This window comes from Nansenia antarctica (genome assembly GCF_963989245.1).
Source record: "Nansenia antarctica genome assembly, chromosome: 18".
NCBI lineage: Eukaryota > Metazoa > Chordata > Actinopteri > Argentiniformes > Microstomatidae > Nansenia > Nansenia antarctica.
Window position 1 is genome coordinate 9,280,575 of NC_137691.1, and position 18,725 is coordinate 9,299,299.

The 18,725-nt window shown below is 46.2% G+C and overlaps 1 protein-coding gene across 1 annotated transcript in view; it reads left to right on the forward strand.

The window, feature by feature from the left end:
* cdh22 (cadherin 22) overlaps positions 1–18,725 on the forward strand; it is a gene marked incomplete at both ends in the record, with an annotated part of 83,808 nt that overhangs the window by 17,114 nt on the left and 47,969 nt on the right. Inside the window, 4 exons of the mRNA XM_080548071.1 lie at positions 6,468–6,587; positions 10,521–10,688; positions 16,159–16,346; positions 16,883–17,139. Of these exons, the coding sequence (XP_080404197.1) occupies positions 6,468–6,587; positions 10,521–10,688; positions 16,159–16,346; positions 16,883–17,139 (733 nt within the window). The remainder of the gene's footprint in view (positions 1–6,467; positions 6,588–10,520; positions 10,689–16,158; positions 16,347–16,882; positions 17,140–18,725) is intronic.

Here is an 18,725-nt window from a genome sequence, read left to right on the forward strand (position 1 = left end):
AAGTAGCAAGTTGTTTTAAATGTGCTTTATAAATCAATATGACTTGATTCGATATGATGTAAGGAATATCTAGTTGACAGATTTGATTAGATGCAGTTCTATGCACCTAATTTCAGTACAGTTGTTTAATTGTATGAAGGAGAATCATTTAGGCTTTTGCATGATTAAACAAACCCTCTGACTGGGTTTCATTACTTCTTGGGAGTGTACTTCATAGGCCCCCTCCCTAGGTTCCCTAGACACAGAGTTACTCACACGGCAGAGTTAGCATTAAACGGAGAGGAAGAGGACTTACAGTGGGACTTACAGTAGCAGCAGTTTGGAAGCTAACCGAAGGCCCACCACTCTACGGCACTGTCCACTAAACAGACACTGACATGGTCTACTAAAAGAACCAAGGTGAGAGCTCATCAAGACCAGATTTACCCCCCTGTCAGGAGACAAAGGAGGAGGGGGAGGGGGCTGGGGGGATATCTCCGCCTCTAAATCCTCATATGGACCTCAGTAGAGACGAAGGGAAGCAGTCCATTGACTTTTATGACACCACCATTTTTTTCTCAACAACCACCGCCCTCCACCACCACCACCACCCCACCCTTTCTTCCTGCCTTTATATGGGCCGGTGAGGTATGAATCACGGTGGTGAAGTATAGTGGAGAAATAACTTTTCATGTGAAAACACCTCAACCTTTATGGCCTGACTAAATGATCCATAATGCTGGGGAGAGAGATTAGGGCGTATCAGACCGGCAGGTGGGGTGAGTAGGGGGTGTGGCGGGGTGGTTGTGGTGGTGGAGGTATCGTGGCATGCAGTTAGCCCCCGTCACTCACGCCGCCATCTCTCGCCGCAGCAGCAGCGCCCGGAGACGAAGGGCTACAAATCTCTTTTACGAGGCGGCCTCTTAAATAGCTGCCAGTCTAGTGTCTCTGACACGTGGCTCTCTCTTCCCTCTCTCTCCCCTCTCTCTCCTCTCTCTCTCCCCTCTCGCTCCTCTCTCTCTCCTCTCTCCCCTCTCTCTCCTCTCTCTCTCCCCTCTCTCTCCTCTCTCTCTCCTCTCTCTCTCCTCTCTCGCTCCTCTCTCTCTCCTCTCTCTCTCCTCTCTCGCTCCTCTCTCTCTCCTCTCTCTCTCCTCTCTCGCTCCTCTCTCTCTCCCCTCTCTCTCCTCTCTCTCTCCCCTCTCTCTCCTCTCTCTCTCCCCTCTCTCTCCCCTCTCTCTCCTCTCTCTCTCCTCTCTCTCTCCTCTCTCTCTCTCCTCTCTCTCTCCCCTCTCTCTCCCCTCTCTCTCCTCTCTCTCTCTCCTCGGCTCCTTCAGCTCCCAGCGCTGTAATTGAACTGTCTTCCCTCTGAGTGCAGATCGCTGTGGAGAGAGCTGTTTCAACAGCCTGTGTTGATGCCATTAAAACTGAGCTGCGCATCAATCTAGGCGGATATAAAGCTATCGCCCCAAAACATTCCATTTCAAACGATGATGGCCCTCAGAATTAGATTTTCATTAGTGCCTTCATTTGTGCCCACATACCTCTGAATATGCATTCTGTTTTTATTTTCAGCATCCGTATTTTGTGTTTTTCGCCCACCAATATATCTTCAACAGCATGCACAGTACAGATAAGCTCCACACTGGCCTCCATGGCAATGTTCATGTTTTTAAACAGCAGAGCCTCTATGACCATTCTTCTTAGTTGACTATCTGTGCAGTATAGTACAGTGGATTGTGTACATAGCCTTTATTTATGTAAACCAGCTCCTTACCTTCTTGTGATTTTATTCTTTTTCTAAAAGTGTTTTTTTTCTTCCCTTTCCTAACACCAGGGGAGCCACCCCTCCTAAATTTCGTTGTTTGGTACCTGTACTGTAGCAATGACAATAAAGTCCATTCATTCATTCATTCATTCATTCATTCTTCTTATGAACTCTCTATTACACTAGTAAAGATTATTACCATGGTATTTACATGGTATTACACTGTAATAATGCATATTGACACGGTATTACGCTGTAATAAAGCATATAAACACAGTATTGCACTGTAACGAAGCATAATTACCATGGTATTACATTGTAATGAATATTACAATTAACAATTATTAATTGTAATATAAGAGTATAAGCGTTTTAACAATATTATACTGTAATAAAGGTAGGCGGGTAGCAAAGAGCATTGCCCTTGTGGTAACCTTAACACTGTATTACTGTAGCTAGCCTGTTATTACAATGTAATAACCAACCAGAACCACCAAATGTCACATGACTGTCTCCCCGCTCCCAAATGAGAAGCCTATTGGGTGGAGAGCAGCGACGGGACATTTAGCTGTGGGAGTTTTACAATGGGGGAGAGAAGCAGGAGGATCTCTGTAATGTATCTTTTGTGAAATAGCCAGTCAGTGCTAATGCCTCCTGGCTGTTTTAACTGAAATCAGACGGGCTGGGAGCAGTTTGGGTGGAGAGGGGGCGGGGTCCGGTCCGGGGGCGGTTGTAGCTGTGCCAGTACCCTTTAAGTTCAGCCGTGTGCACATTAGGCAACTCGCTGATATGGAGATGAGGATGGACATAACCATCACGCTTTCATACCGTGGTGAGGATGTGTGGAGTCACAGCGCAGAACAGGGTCAGCATGAATACTGCAGGTCACGTCACTCTGTCAGTGACGTGGGTCCATCAGTACTAAAAGCCGGAAGAGCTCATATACTATTCATATATACAGTTGCCATTTAGATTGTGCAGAACAGTTTGATACCAAAACATATCTGCACTCAGTGGCCGAGGCTGTTTTGAAAAGGTCCCTGATCAGACCTAACAAACTGGGTCTCAGTGATGGTTAACTCTTGATCTCCCTCTCGGGAGTCCAACGAATTTAGTACACGGTGCACCTCTTGCCGGAACCATCTACAGAGTACATCACAGTTCATTGTTCTGTTCTAGCGCCGCTTGGACAATTTACATTTTATGATCAAGGACCTCTTTGTTAAAAGTGTGACTGTTTCTTCTGATTGTGTTTCATAAGGCTGTAAGTGTGTATGATTGTAGATGATGTGTATGCTTAGGGCACTTGTAAAAGGCTAAATAAAGGTTACATACAGGTTAAATACAGACATGCAGTAAGGGTTCAGAATACACAAATATCATTTCTGGGAGTTAACAGTCAGGCCCGGCCCGTGGACTTTAGTGGCCCTAAGCAAGGGGCTAGCGGACGTCTTGATTGACGGGTGGTTGCTTGTACTAAATCGACAGCAAAAGTGTGGCCCCCTCTAGCGGTTGTGGCCCTAAGCAAACCGCATAGACTGCTTATGCCAGCAGCTGACCCTATTAACAGTAATATCACATGATGGCTGTTTATAGCCCGTAGCCCTGTTAGCGATATAGCCATAGCTCCGCAGCAGATATACAGTGTGTGACAACATGACATTTCACAGAGTAAATAAACAGTAAAATACTCATACACAATGACACATAGCCCAATGAAGCTCTTTCAATCTGGTGTGGCTTCCAAGCTCCACAGAAGATGCATCATTGATGACCAAGGCAGCGGGTCTACGGCCTTGGCCATCAATGATGCATCTGTGTACATTACAGTTACTAGACTACGTAGAGAGAGAAATCATTACTGTTAATACAGGAGTCAGCTGAATATGAGGCAGGGATCACAAACACAGGAAAGTGTCTGTTTATATCTGAGTAATGTTGCACACTCAGCACACAACCACTATTATAACCCACCAGTACTAACAGCTAAACAATTACTACAACAATACCTTCTTCAGTCGCCCAATTTCAGGGCAGAAATCAAGTTTCATTTCAGAGAGAGAAAAAAACTAATCTTTGAATAATGAATTTTTCGGGCGGTGCTTTCTTCTTCATTAAGATATGTATTTGCTCATGACAGTAATGTTTGTTATGATTCCAATTTGGAGTCGATAAAGTTGTTTTTATTGAATCAGCCTTTAGGAGTGTGTCACTAGGTGAACCAGCTGAAGCCAGACCATCCAACATGTCCGCTAGAGGATTACTAATGACCTCTCTCTCTCTGAGCACTGAGGCCAGGTACATTAATAAGAGGCTTGGCTCTGAACCCTGCTTCCCTGTTTAATATAAACAGTATAAAGTAGCATTTGCATTTATATAGTTCCACTAACCGTCTGGTTTGAGGGTCCAAGCTGCCCTGGAAACAGCAGAGTGTCAAGCTGATTGTTACCTAGGGAAAATTAGGATAAGGCAGTAATCCCTTAAAAAGGAATGGCACTACCAGGTAGGCAAAATGAACACACACACACACACACACACACACACACACACAGCCACATACGCACATTCCGCCAGGTAGACAGAATTATGCAGACACCCCCTACCAGTCCCCAGTAATACAAACAGCTTATAATACCTTGGGTTTCTAATGCGATAAGAAGAGTCTCAAACTGATCTTGACCAGACAGCGATGCTATAGTATTCCTAGGGTGTCAGGATATGTCTACGCTGGCATATTCTGGTTGGGATAATGATGGTATCACACAACGCAGACAGACCTCATTCTGTGGGATATGAGATAACACGCTCGGAGCATTTAGCAGGGAAATTGACTGTAACCTCAAGTTTATCATTGGGTAACACAGGGCTATTCGTCACAAATAACTGCTGAGAACTTTTATGTTGAGCTCCGCTAATAATATCTAACTCCTCTAATGAAATAGAGGAATATCAATGATAAATAGCAGATAATCAGCCGTTTTTAGCTCTGCATCAGAAACACATGGGAGAATCCCGCAGCTACAGGAAGATTAAAGAGAAACCCCCCCAAAAAAGTGTCATCTGTGATCAGAGCAGGCTTCTGCTCTCTGCCCCCTCCCCCCCCCCCCCCCACACACCTTGCCCCCCCGCCCACACCTCTCCCATCCTCCCTCCCTCCCCTGGGGAGTTCGAGGCTGATGACAGGAAACAAACAGCTCGCTGACACTTCCTGTTAATTAGCATCATTAGCATAGGGCCATTATGCTGTCGGACGCTAGCATGACAGGCCTTGGGGACAGGTTACAGATGTGACCTTTCCTGGACACCACCAGCTGCCTGTAATTACCTCTAGCCTGGCTGGGGACAGGACCACAGCTTGACTCTTACCTACAGTATACCCCCTGGCTAGGGAACGGTCTACATCCTGACTCTTACCTACAGTATACCCCCTGGCTAGGGAACGGTTTACATCCTGACTAACCTAACCTAACCTATATAACCATTGGTGTGTGAATGTGTGTGTGAATGGGTGAATGAGAGGCCATTGTAAAGCGCTTTGGAGCAGCTTTGGAGTAGCAAAAAAGGCACTATATAAGTGCAGTCCATTTACCATTTATGTCCGTTGCTAGGGACAGCTCCTGACTCCCTTTGCCGTTGACCTCTGTCCCTGCCTGGTTGAGGAAGAAAGGAATGCGTTGTAATTGGAACAAGGTGGGGTCAAGGGTTCAAGGTCAGAGGCTTGTGTCCCACTGTGTCCTTGAGGACCCGAGGCTTCCAGAATCCTCAAGGTGTTTCTCACAGAGGAAAGGCCGTACTAGCTGCCGTGCTAGCATGCTCTGGGCTAAAAAGCTAGTTAGCATCCCTCTCTCTCTACCCTGTGGGAGCAGTGAGCTTTAGTACATTAAGCGTTACAAGTCCTTGGGCTCAGCTTTGACTGAAACGTGTGACTAAATGTAAATATGTGGCTTTGCATCGAATGCCAGCGGCTGATGGATACACACAATTGACTGGAAGTAGAAAAGTGTGCGCGTGCAAGAGAGGGAGCAAGTATTGAATTAATGAAAATCAGTGTAACCCTCATAAATCACCATTGTAAGGCATTATTGAATTTATTCCCCTCCGTAAGTGGTTGTAATTACAGATAATTGTTTGTTATTGTGTATTTCCCATTCTTTCATCAGTCTTTTAAGATAGCGGTGCCTTCATGTTGCCTTTCATCTCCACAAACACGACGTGTCGCCCTGCTAAGGGCAGAATACCCATTGCGTCTTTCCACTAGAGACCGGGTCCCACTCTCGGTGCGTTGTTTTTGTACCACCCAGGGTGATTTCGAGGACTGAAGAGTAAACTATCAACATTTTTCAGAAATGTTTTTCCCGACGAGTTTCACCCTCAAACAAGCATGGCTACTCGTAACTGAAGCAGTAAGTTAGTTAGTAATTATTTTTTTCTGAGTGGGGCACTCAAGTAAGGAGAAGAAGGGAGAGATGGCATGTCAGCAGGGCATGGGCCGGATTCGAACCCATGCAGACATGGGCATGTGTGTGCGCTGTGGACCGTGGTGCTAGACCACTGGACCACCCCAGGCCAAGTTCTACTTTATCTAATTCTATCTAATTGTACGTTTTTCAGAGAACTTTGAAACTAGCAAAGGAGTTGTGTGGTTTAATGTGTGTACGTGTGTGTGTGTGTGTGTGTGTGTGTGTATTGTCCTGCTCTAACGTGGGGATGTTTCTCTCCACAGGGACTTCGGTGATGAAGGTGACAGCGTCGGATGCAGATGACCCCACGTACGGCAGCAGTGCCAGAGTGATCTACAGCGTCCTGGACGGAGAGAGGTTCTTCACTGTGGACAGAGATTCTGGTACAGAGGGACGGACAGAAGGACGGACAGACAGACAGAGAGGGACTGACAGACAGACAGAGGGATGGACAGACAGACAGACAGGCAGGCTGGCAGACAGACAGAGGGACTGACAGACAGACAGACAGAGGGATGGACAGACAGATAGGCAGGCAGGCAGGCAGACAGAGGGACTGACAGACAGACAGACAGAGGGATGGACAGACAGATAGGCAGGCAGGCAGGCAGACAGAGGGACTGACAGACAGACATACAGAGGGATGGACAGACAGGTCGTGGACCGGAGTGAACCAAAAACACTTCTTTGATCTTTCCTTTAATCATGACTTCATTTACAGTCATACAGTGAAATTACTCTGACCTCTTCATTTGTCCAAATCTGTTATCATTCACTTCATATGTTTTCAGCTTCCCCCCACAAAACATAGATAGATAGATAGATAGATACTTTATTGATCCCGAGGAGACATTAAGGTGTTACAGCAGTTCACACCACAAACAACAACAACAACAACAACAACAACAACAACAACAAAATAAAGTGACGATTGAATAATAGAATAAAATGAAAATGAAATCAAATGAGATAGAAATTAGAATAAAAATACACATCTGAACATGATGTACTGTAAGAACAGATCAGTATGATATTTACCATCCCCCAACCACACTCTGATCACGCAGATTGACCCAGCGGGAGGCGGAGTTGTACTGTCTAGTTATTGCAGCAGGCAGAAAAGGTCTTGTGAATAGACTATTAAAATGTGACACCTTGAAATGTCAGTGGTGACCATTAAACCCTCATGTAGTGTTACATGGACACATCACCAGGTGTGTGATCTCTAATAGACTCCTCCACTGTCAGCATTTTCGTCTCTATTCCCTGCGGGGCTGTATCTCCTCTCCCAGGTACAGCCTAACTATGACGTCCATGGCCTGCTCTGTAGGCTAGTCTTCCAGGTAAACCCCCAGGTGTTGGCCTCCAGCCTCTACAGTCGTCTCCCAGATACACCCCGAGACTGTGTTCCCTGCAAACTGTTCCCGAGAGGGAACCACTAAACTTTTAATGATCCTTTTTTTGGTCCTTCCACCGCGCTCCGCTGCCGGGATGATGAATGGGTCTGTCTCTGTAGGGTCAGGGCTGGAGACGGGGGGATCGTACCAAATCCTACCCCCCCCCCCCCGCGCCCCCCCATCCTCCTCACCTCCCCCTACTCCGTATGCACGCGGGCCAGTCTAATAGGTGTGAGTGGGGGAGGTCAAGACTAAGAGAGATAGAGAGAGAGAGAGAGAGAGTGAGAGAGAGAGAGAACAACAGTGGAGATATAACCTCGTAAATAAGACAATAAGTCACTCTGAAGAGAGTTGTTACCTCACTGTTGTCCGTGACCAAGATGTGGTCTATGGCTGATTGTCTGAGGAGCATCAGAGTAGCATTGACATTTTGGGCATTTAGCAAACACCTTTATCCAAAGCGACTTACAACAAATACATTAGTCTAAGTAAGTGAATCATCTATCCATCAGTCGGAAGAAAAAGTAATCTATGCTAGACCATAGGGGTACTCCATCAATGTTGCGAAAGGAAAATCTATGCTTATTTTGTCTTGCGGGTCTTATCAAGTAATTCAGGTTTATTTATCAAAAATAAGCCTGCATTTTCCTTTAGCGACGTTGATGGAATACCCCCCCCCTAAGGTCTAGGCTATGACCAGGGGCCATTGGCAGTTACAGTGTTCGAGGAGTGTTCGCTCACTAGATCCTAAATATGGTGGTTGTGGTAATGTATATAGTTGAGTTGAGCACAATATCTACCTGAAACATAAGACCTCCCTTTCGGACCTTTTCATGTTACACTTGAAAGGGAATTGAATAGTTTTGAATCATCAAGCACTGCAAGGTTATTTTGAAGAGAGAAAAAAAAGCAATTATCTTCTCTTCCTTTGTTGCTGAAAGCAGTATTAGCCTCCTGCTTATCCTGGCCCTGTATTTGGCTTTAAATATACTCACAGTGCAACTATAGACTGCAGCTATACTCTATGGCATTGTAACTGGAATGTGTTAGTCCTTCAACAACACAAGCTCAGGGGAGAGATGCCATCACACAGCCAAGGCAAACAATGGACTATCAAGTTGAATACACCGCTTGGGAATAGAATTATATTACTACACACACACGCACACGCACACGCACACACACACACGCACACACACACACACACGCACACACATGCACACACCCACACGCACACGCACACGCACACCCGCACACGCACACGCACACGCACACGCACACACAGGGTGGGGGTGGGGGTGGTAAGGTGGTAGGGCTCGGGGGAAAGAGGGGAGGATGCCATGTTTGTCTGCGGGAGGGGGGAAGCAACTTCAGCTGCCTGCACCCTGCTTTCTAGTTTGAAGTTCTTCACTCAGCCCCCGAGGGCGTTAACAAGGAGGTGAGGAGTTCAGGCTTTATACCGTAACATTCACGGTTTTAGTGTATTGGGATATGTGAATTCAGGGGGTTATACAATATCACTCAGGGTTTACTGTATTGGGACGTGTTTGTACAGGGTGTCTTGGAGAAACTCCGGGCTGCTGCTGTACTATATACAGTGTATGCATATTTTATGATGACCATAATATGTAGCCTGCTCCCAGATCTGTATGTACTTTAACCATCTCCACAGAGGCGTTGTTCGGGTCTTGAAACATTGGGGGCTGTAATTGCATCAAGGGGGGAAGGGTGCGGGGGGGGGGCTGCTAGTGGAGATTTCCGTTGATAGGGGTGGGGGGTGCTAGCGGAGATTTTCGTCGACGGGGGGTGCGGGGGTTGCTTGGGCTAAATCGATAGACATAATGTATCAACCTACAGTACATACAGATACAAAAATAAATATAAATTAAAAAAGGAATTCAGATCCAGAGATCCAGGGCTATTCATAAACTGTTTGGGGGCTATAGCCCCGGACTCCCAGTGGGTAACGACGCCATTGCAACTCCATCACATGGTGTTTGGGATCACAACAGTATAGCCCTTACCTGACCGGAACATGATGGTAGTCTTTAATACGGCGCTACTGTGACCCAAACTGCCGAGCATTCATTTAATAGGCCCCAGGTACAAATATAGCAATGCACTCTCTCATAGAGGAATGTATCTGGAACTGTGGTCTATGTAGAACGACTGTAGAGACCATGCAGAGACGGTTACAGTGCTGGAGTGGGACTACACAGACACTCAGGCTGGATTATGATAATTTATTTCTCTCTCTCTCTCTCTCTTTCTCTCTCTCTCCCAACCTCTCCCCACCCCCCTCTCTCACTGTCTTAAATCCACTTTTTCCTGAACTGTTTTCATAAGCCCTGATTCTGAGGCCTCGGTGGCTGCATTCCGACCCTATATATAATTCATTCTAATACCGCTCAGCTGTAATGGTATAAGCAAGGAGTCAGAGATAGGACACCCACTGCTTCATTGAGACGAGGCGAGGGGGTGAAATGGAATGCGCTGCACTTGTGCCTCCTATAATCGAGCACTTGCCTGAAAGTTGATATTCAAACAGGAGAAGATGTGGGGGATGTGCTAACCGTTAATGTGACCTTTCCAGTCGGCATCTCTCTCTCACTCTCATCACCCTCACCCTCTCTCTCTCTCTGTCTTGTTCTCACCCTCCTGCCCCCCCCCCCCCCTTCTTTCTCTCTCCCTCTGGCTCTTTCTCATTCACACTCCTCTCTCTCTCTCTCTCTCTCTCTCTCTCTCTCTCTTACCATCTCTCACACCCTCTCTTTCACACGCACGCACGCACGCACGCACGCACACACACACACACACACACACACACTTTCCCTCCTTCCCTCTCCCCTCTCCATTTATCCCCTCTCCCTCCTTCCCTCTCCCCTCTCCCCTCCCCCCCCTCCGTCCCTCTATCATCAGGAGTGATTCGGACGGCCGTGGCGGATCTGGACCGGGAGACGCAGGATCGCTACGAGCTGGTCGTCAAGGCAACTGACATGGCAGGCCAAATGGGCGGTCTCTCCGGCTCGACGACGGTGACCATAGTGATCACGGATGTTAATGACAACCCACCGCGCTTCCCGCAGAGTGAGTCCGTCTGCTATTAACACACACACACACACACACACACACACAAACGCATGCACACCCACATGCAAGCACGCACGCACGCACGCACGCAAGCACGCACGCACAGACAGATAAGGAGATAAGAAGATGGATGTACTTACATCCCACCAGTAATATAAGTGTCAGTCTTGCTGAGTTGCCAAGAGCACTTTGAGAAAATCACTTCACTTGTGTCTCTCCCTGGGCAAGACACTCTGATGTAAGGGTTAGGCAATCCACTGATGCAAATTCTCTGGGAGTTTCCCCACATGTCCATCTGCCTATGATAAGATGCCGAATTATAGATTAGCCAATGATTGATTATTGATGATTGATGATTGATTATGATTAGGAATGATTATTCCTTATTGTTTATGGTTTCATGTTAACAGCAGGTTATTTAATCAGATGGAAAACAAACACAGATGAAACATGTTGTGTCAATGTGTCAATGGAGAGAAAATATGACGTACATAAATAGACACAATTGAAATGGAAGATTTTCTCTACCCTATCATGATGAAGAATTCAATCCGGGGAGGCTGGTGGAGGTAGAAATCAGAGGTAGAAATACATACACTACAATGAGCCCATCCTCCGACTCCTACCTCCACCAGCCACCTCTGAATTCAATATAGAGTACATTCTACCCCACCTACTGGATTTTGGAATCCAGAATCCCTGAGAATTTGACCTACATTTGACCAAGCAAAATGACATTTAAGAAAAAACTAAAAACAATTCACAAGTTAATATCAACTCCACCAAAGCGATATACTACAGGCCCAGCTTAACAGCACATGCGAAGAGAAGAACGTAATACGAGGGGGAAGAATCCTTTCCCTCCCTCTGGACCGTCTGCCTTCAGAGATATGCTTTGAACAGATACACTGTTCTGTACAGCAGGGGAGGCTGGTGGAGGGAGCCTCCCCTGCTGTTCACGTACATTACAATTTGCTGACAGTGGCTTCTGATCTGTAACTCGGTTAAGTGCATGATACCCACTGACCCCATACCACACCCGATGGTCTTGCTGTTTGAAACCAGGCAGTTACCGAGTAGCACTTACTGTTGAAGGACTTATTGCCTGGCTGTTTGATACCAGGTTGTTACCTAGTAGTACAGTAAACAGTAAACACTGTTGGAGGACTGGAGGTCTGGCTTGTTTGAAAACAAGCTGTTATTCATCCCCCCAAGGACTACAGATGAAAATTAGCTCTGAGCTATATCTGGCGCAAAATATGTATTGTGCATTGTCCCTGTCAAATAAACTAATATATAACATAAGTAAATTGAGTACTGCTAGCACATTCTGTTGATGGACTGGAGATCTGGCTGCTTGAAACCAGGTTGTTACCTATTATTATACGGTTAGCTAGTAGCATAGTGGTTCACTGTGGCTTAGTTGGTAGAGCACTAACAATGCTTAGGTTGGTTCGATTCCTGCTGGGACCATATACACTGACAAATGTACACACTCACTGCAATGTGAGTCGCTTTACATAAAAGCGTCAGCTAAATGGCACGTATCTATTTAGCTCTACATGCATACATACTGTTCACTCCTAAAGGCAACCACAGACCTGTTACGCAGCTGCTTGGCGTTGAAGACTTGATAGGGTCTGTCATCAAAGCTCTGAACGCCCGAATGGGATATACATTTGTCTCATTTTCCTCCTTCTGTCATTTCTCATCATTAATTTCCCCAGTGTTTTTCCTCCCTCTCTCTCATATCTGATCTCTCCTTCATCTGTGCGCGAGTAACAGCTTCGGCTTGATAACGGCCAAGAGAAACACTGAGTCAAGGTCAAGTTTATTGTGCTTTGATGTATATCTCCTCTTCTCCTCTGGATGAATCTATCTCTCCGTCAACTCATCATGTCAGATAATCTGCTTTCGATCCGACTAGGAGATGTGGCCTCTGTTTGGTTATCTCTACATCTATCTCTGTTCCATACAAGCACTTACATAGCAATCTGGGATGTACAGTACAGTAGAAATTAACACATGTTGATCTTATTATTTCCGAGTAGAAGAGAACATTCTTTTTCAATGTATTATATGACATAGGGTTGTGATACAATTTCATTTCTCTCTGTGTGTGTGTGTGTGTGTGTGTGTGTGTGTGTGTGTGTGTACACTTGATCCTCTCTACACACACACAATAATAATCACAAATACATAAATAAAAAAATATAATAATACTACTAATAATACTACTACTACTACTAATAATAATAATATAATATCAGAGCCGAACCACAGCCACACGTGTTCGATACCATTACTCATTCCGGTCCATGCTTCACAATTCTTCTACCTCCAACAGCCACCCCTATAAAATATTTAATCAGTTAATCATATATACTGTATAGGTGAGCTTTGGCCCCCTAGAAGTGCTGCGGTCGTCTAAAAGCTCTGAGATGATAGTGTCTATAAGAGAGTACTGTACGCATGAACTGGGAGACGCGGTGAGGTCATCACTTACCGCAGGACCTTACATTACATAGATAGTGTTGTACTCAAAAGCCCTGGCAGTGTTCGAGACGCCATCCATCCACCCTGACAGTATTAAAGGGGGTAGATCATTATAGAATCACTCGTGTCTATGATTAATCGCACAAGTTTGATTTTAGATTGATTTTCGGAGAGAACTATCCCTTTAACTGATGATGTGTCTCATTTTCGCTGGCAGTATAAACCGATGACCTTTGACCCACATTGACAGTATTGGGAGAGGACACCTTCCCATCCGTAATTAAGGTGTTCTCCCCGGCCTGCCCGTGTGTTCAAAGGTGGTTCAGGATTTTTCAATTTATAGTCAGATAGTTCCTTACCTTGAAATTAGTCTATAGGCCAGGAGAAACTTTAATCCATGGTTCAGAGTTCTGCTAACACAACACTATGAGAGTGATGGGGGGTTCAAGTTAAACATCTGTGGTCACAATCGCCTCAAAATAACTCTCTGACATGGTTAAATTGAGGTGATTTGGCCTCAAATATTGAAGAGTTGTTTTGTTTTTGTCTAGAATCACTCATTTCAAACATGAGTTTGATTTTAAAATGTTGTTATAGTGAACTATCCCTTTAACTGCGGAGGTCTCCCATCCTCACTGGCCCGCCTATTGGCATTATTACACTTTTTCTCTATCGCTTTAACACGTTTTCTCAAAGCAAAGCTCATTTTCTCTTAACTCTTAACACAAAGCCAAAAACTCACACACAAAACCCTAAACTCCACAAATCTCTTGCAAAAGCAAGCCCTGCATTCAAAATTATGTTTTGTCTTCTCAAAATGAAATGTTGTTGTCAAATGACACACACACACACACCATCAAATGAATAGACACTTGATGAATAGACACTAGAACCAATTGACCCTGATGTGCACAATGGAAAACACGATCAGCGGAAAACATTTTCAGTGTTATAATACATAGATACAGTAGCCTGTTATAAACTGTTATGTTTTCATACTCAAATGTAAAACACACAAATATAAGAATAGAACATTTTTTCTCAGCAATGACAGTTGGATTTGTAAAGTGTTCTTCATACAGAACAAACAATAGAAAAAAGAAAATAAGCCTTCTGCATAATACTCTACACAAACACCTCAACATCTCGTCGACATCAAAGACAATGTTCTCCCTGGCCAAGCAGAGGGGAAAGTATCGCCTGGCATGAATCCAGCCCAGATATACTTCTGATATATTTCAACACATGAGAGCTCACCTTTGACCCTTTTATTGCTAAAGCTAGGATTGCTAATTGAAAAGCAATAGGTGTTTGCCCATGTGAGGAGTGTGATTGTGTGATTGTTGGTTTTGAGTTTAGCATTCTGAATGGTAGTGTTTGTGGAAGTGTCTTGTGTGTGAACACAAGAGATTTTATCAAGAAAGATTGTGCCAAATGTAGAGAATTGTATTGAGTGTTTTCTTAAATGTGTGCTTTAGAGCTGCAAAATGAGTAATAAGCAAGAAATGTGTTTGTCGTTGTGATGAATTGGTGTGAGATAAAATAAACCAGTTTCAGTTTTTGGCTATTGTGTTTGAGGTTCAGATGTTAGTGTTAAAGCAATAGAGAAAAGCTGTAAGAGAGGAAACATTCACATCCATATTTACAGCATACCCCCAATCTAATCTGTGTGTTCAGAGATGTCTCTATCCCCAGTGACAGTAATAAATGTCCAGTATGTAACATTCAGTCTTTCTAAAAGCTTCCTAATGGTTGTCATGAATAATGGCAATTAATCTGTTGCGATCAGGGAATGAGATCTCTTGATATCAATATTTAATTGACTAACGCAGTTTCGGCTCAGAAAAAGCGCTTTCTAAAATGCAGTGTCCCACCCAGTGTCCTACCCAAAAAAAACTCACCGATTTTTGCCCTCCTGTCTCTGGTGGCTCCCTCTGCGAGTCATGCGTGGATACAGAAATACAAAAGCTAATGTCTGAATAATATTATTATGAAGGATGTGGTTGTTTGGTACTTCAAACAGAATCGTGCGATGGTGGCCAGAGGTGTCAAACGCACACCCTGCTCCTTTAAGTCCACTTCTCTCCTCTCTCGTGACAGTAGAAAGGCCAGACCCCTCCACCCTTGGTGACAGTAGAAAGGCCTGACCCGGGGCGCTTAGGTGGCGTAGCGGGTTAAGCGCTGACCATGTAACCGCAGGGTCCCCGGTTCGATTCCGGCCAGGGACATATCCTGCATGTCATTCCTCCTCTCTCTCACCCATTCTTCCTGTCTAAATCTTCACTGTAACTGTCAATAATAAAAAAAAAAAATATATGAGTGGGACTGCCCCACTCAAAAAAAAAAAGAAAAAAAGAAAGAAAGGCCAGACCCCTCCACCCTCGGTGACAGTAGAAAGGCCAGACCCCTCCACCCTCGGTGACAGTAGAAAGGCCAGACCCATCCACCCTCGGTGACAGTACAAAGGCCAGACCCCTCCACCCTTGGTGACAGTAGAAATGCCAAACCCCTCCACCCTCGGTGACAGTAGAAAGGCCAGACCCCTCCGCCCCCGGTGACAGTATTCCCCCTGTCCTGACAGTCTCCAGCTGTGGGTCAGCATCTTTAACACACCTTGTTAACATAAAATGCATAATACCAGTCTTCAGCCAGAGCCAAAGCTCCAGCAGGACCGTGTTTAATTATTCAATCACGGCTGCCAGAAGGGTTAAAGGTCGCCTGGCCAGTCGCCACCTCTGTGAGTGTTGTTTTGACTTGGTGATGTCTGATGAAGAGCTATCTGACTGAATGCCTCCTGTTTGTCCTACCTCCCCCTCCTACCCCTCCTCCTCCTCCTCCTCCTCTACCCCCTCCATATCTTCCCTCTCTTTCTTCACCACCACCACCACCTCCTCCTCTTCTCCTCCTCCTCATCCCCCTCTTCCCCCACTGTCACCCCTCTTCCTCCACCCCTCCTATTCCCCCTCATCAGAGATGTACCAGTTCTCGGTGTCGGAGGGGGCAGCGGTGGGGACGTCTGTGGGACGTGTCATCGCCACGGACGCGGACATGGGGGACAACACAGACATGAGTTACCTGATCAAGGACCAGGAGGGAGGCGAGCTCTTCAAGGTGTCCACCGACGGAGACACACAGGAGGCCATCATCACCATCAAGAAGGTGGGCGGAGGGTTTCTAGATCATCCATTGAGAATTACGAAACACAACTCAAATCACATCATATCTGCACTCACTAACTAATAATTATATGTTAAACAGTCAAACAGACATATTATATCAGTCAGTAGATATGCACATTTTGGTCTGCATATTCTGAATATAGTGTACCGGTACTTAAGGAATCCTTTGAAAATAAAACACCCACTTGACTAGATCCTCATACAGAGGTGTTGGTGTTTTAGATTATCAATTGAGAATTTACAAACGCAACTCAAACAGTCCTGACATTCAATGTAAGCCTGCATACAGTGGCGTGCAAATTTGGGCACCCCTGGTTTAAATGTCTGTTACAATTAATCTCCAAGTGATTGAAAGCAAACCTGAACACTAAGTGCTACAAAGTTAAACATGACACCTTTCTGCAAATTTTAATGCAAGGTTTCCCCTTCCTCCCCTCCCCTCTCCTCCTCTCCCCTGTCTCCTTTCCTCCTCTTCCCTGCCTCCCCTCCCCTCCTCTCCTCTGCTTCCTCTCCCAGCCTCTGGACTTTGAGAACAAGAGGACCCACAACGTGGTGGTGGAGGCCGTCAACAAGCATGTGGACCCTCGCTTCGTAGACCTGGGGTCCTTCAAGGACCAGACCATCGTACGGGTCAGCGTCTCAGACACGGACGAGCCGCCAGTTTTCCATCCAGCAGAGGGCGCCATAATGGAGGTGCAGGAGGACGCCAGGCTGGGGGCGCTGGTGGGCATCGTCACGGCCAAGGATCCTGATGTGGAGAACGCACCTGTCAGGTAGAGAGACTCAGAGATGTCAACTTGGCCTTGGAGAAATTGCTTTTCCACTTGTTCGGTAGTGGTTAGGGAATGGATGATGGAAAGATGAAAGGAAGGAAGACAGGGAGAGAGGGAGGGAGGAGGGAAGGGAGAGAGGCAGGGAGGGAGGGAGAGAGGGAGAGAGGGAGGGAGGGAGGCAGGGAGGGAGGGAAGGAGGGAGGGGGGGCAAGAAAGGAAAATAAATGGGCAAGAAAGGAAGAAAGTGTCGAGGGAAGGAAGGGAGGAAGGAACTTATTGTTGGTATTGGTGAGATGTTGGCCTTCCAGAAACAGCCGCTGCACGGATTCTGCATTACACAGGATTCTGCATTACACAGGAGCTACTTCTATCTCAAGACATGAGGCATGAATGTAGAATTGCTACTGACATTTTAACTGAGACAACGGTGGTAAAGACACCATGGAAAGATACATCTTCATAACAAAGCATGAATCATAGCAACACTAAGAACACTGGGTCAGTTTTTACTTTTTTTATTATGTTGACAGAGCACCAACTAGAGGGTTGAACAGGGAAACCATTGTCTTTCTCAACACATCACAACGGTATTCATGAACATTGAATTATATTAGGAGAAGCAGAGAGAGGAGAGGAGAGGAGAGGAGAGGAGAGGAGAGGAGAGGAGAGGAGAGGGAGAGGAGAGGAGAGGAGAGGGAGAGAAGAGGAGAGGAGAGGAGAGGAGAGGAGAGGAGAGGAGAGGAGAGGAGAGGAGAGGAGAGGAGGGGAGGGGAGAGGAGGGGAGGGGAGAGGAGAGGAGAGGAGAGGAGAGGGAGAGAAGAGGAGAGAAGAGGAGAGAAGAGGAGAGGAGAGGAGAGGAGAGCACAGGAGAGGAGAGGAGAGGAGAGGAGAGGACAGGAGAGGAGAGGGAGAGAAGAGGAGAGGAGAGGACAGGAGAGGAGAGGAGAGGAGAGGAGAGGAGAGGAGAGGAGAGGAGAGGAGAGCACAGGAGAGGAGAGGGAGAGAAGAGGAGGGGGGCGTACTGAACTGAGCTTCTGTGCCCCGACACACAGGGCCTGTGCAAATGAGCTCTATTAAAGATGCATGAGGCTGGTGTGGAAGAGCTCCAGGTGTAATACACTACCCCCCTACACACACACACACACACACACACACACACACACACACACGCGCGCGCACACACACCCGCACGCACGCACGCACGCACACACACACACACACACACACACACACACACAGTGAGGGACCTGAGAGGCTTGAAGGTGATTGACATGGGTGGGGGGGGGGCGGTGGACAGACACACCCAGTTGTACCATTGTAATCATCTCTCTATTGGATAGAGCTAACCCATAAGCCCCTGGCATCCAAGTTCCCACCACTTTCTCTCCACCCCCCTTCCCCCACACACAGCCCCACCACACCCCCCTGCCCCTGACTCCTTACCAATAAATGCTATGTATTAGAATTCATAGAACAGACTTATAATACATCCTCTCTGACTCGTATGACGTTTTGCCTGGTACGGTAAGATGGCCGTCGGCGTCTATGAAGGACTGTAGATTTGGAGTGGGAATGCATTCGAATAA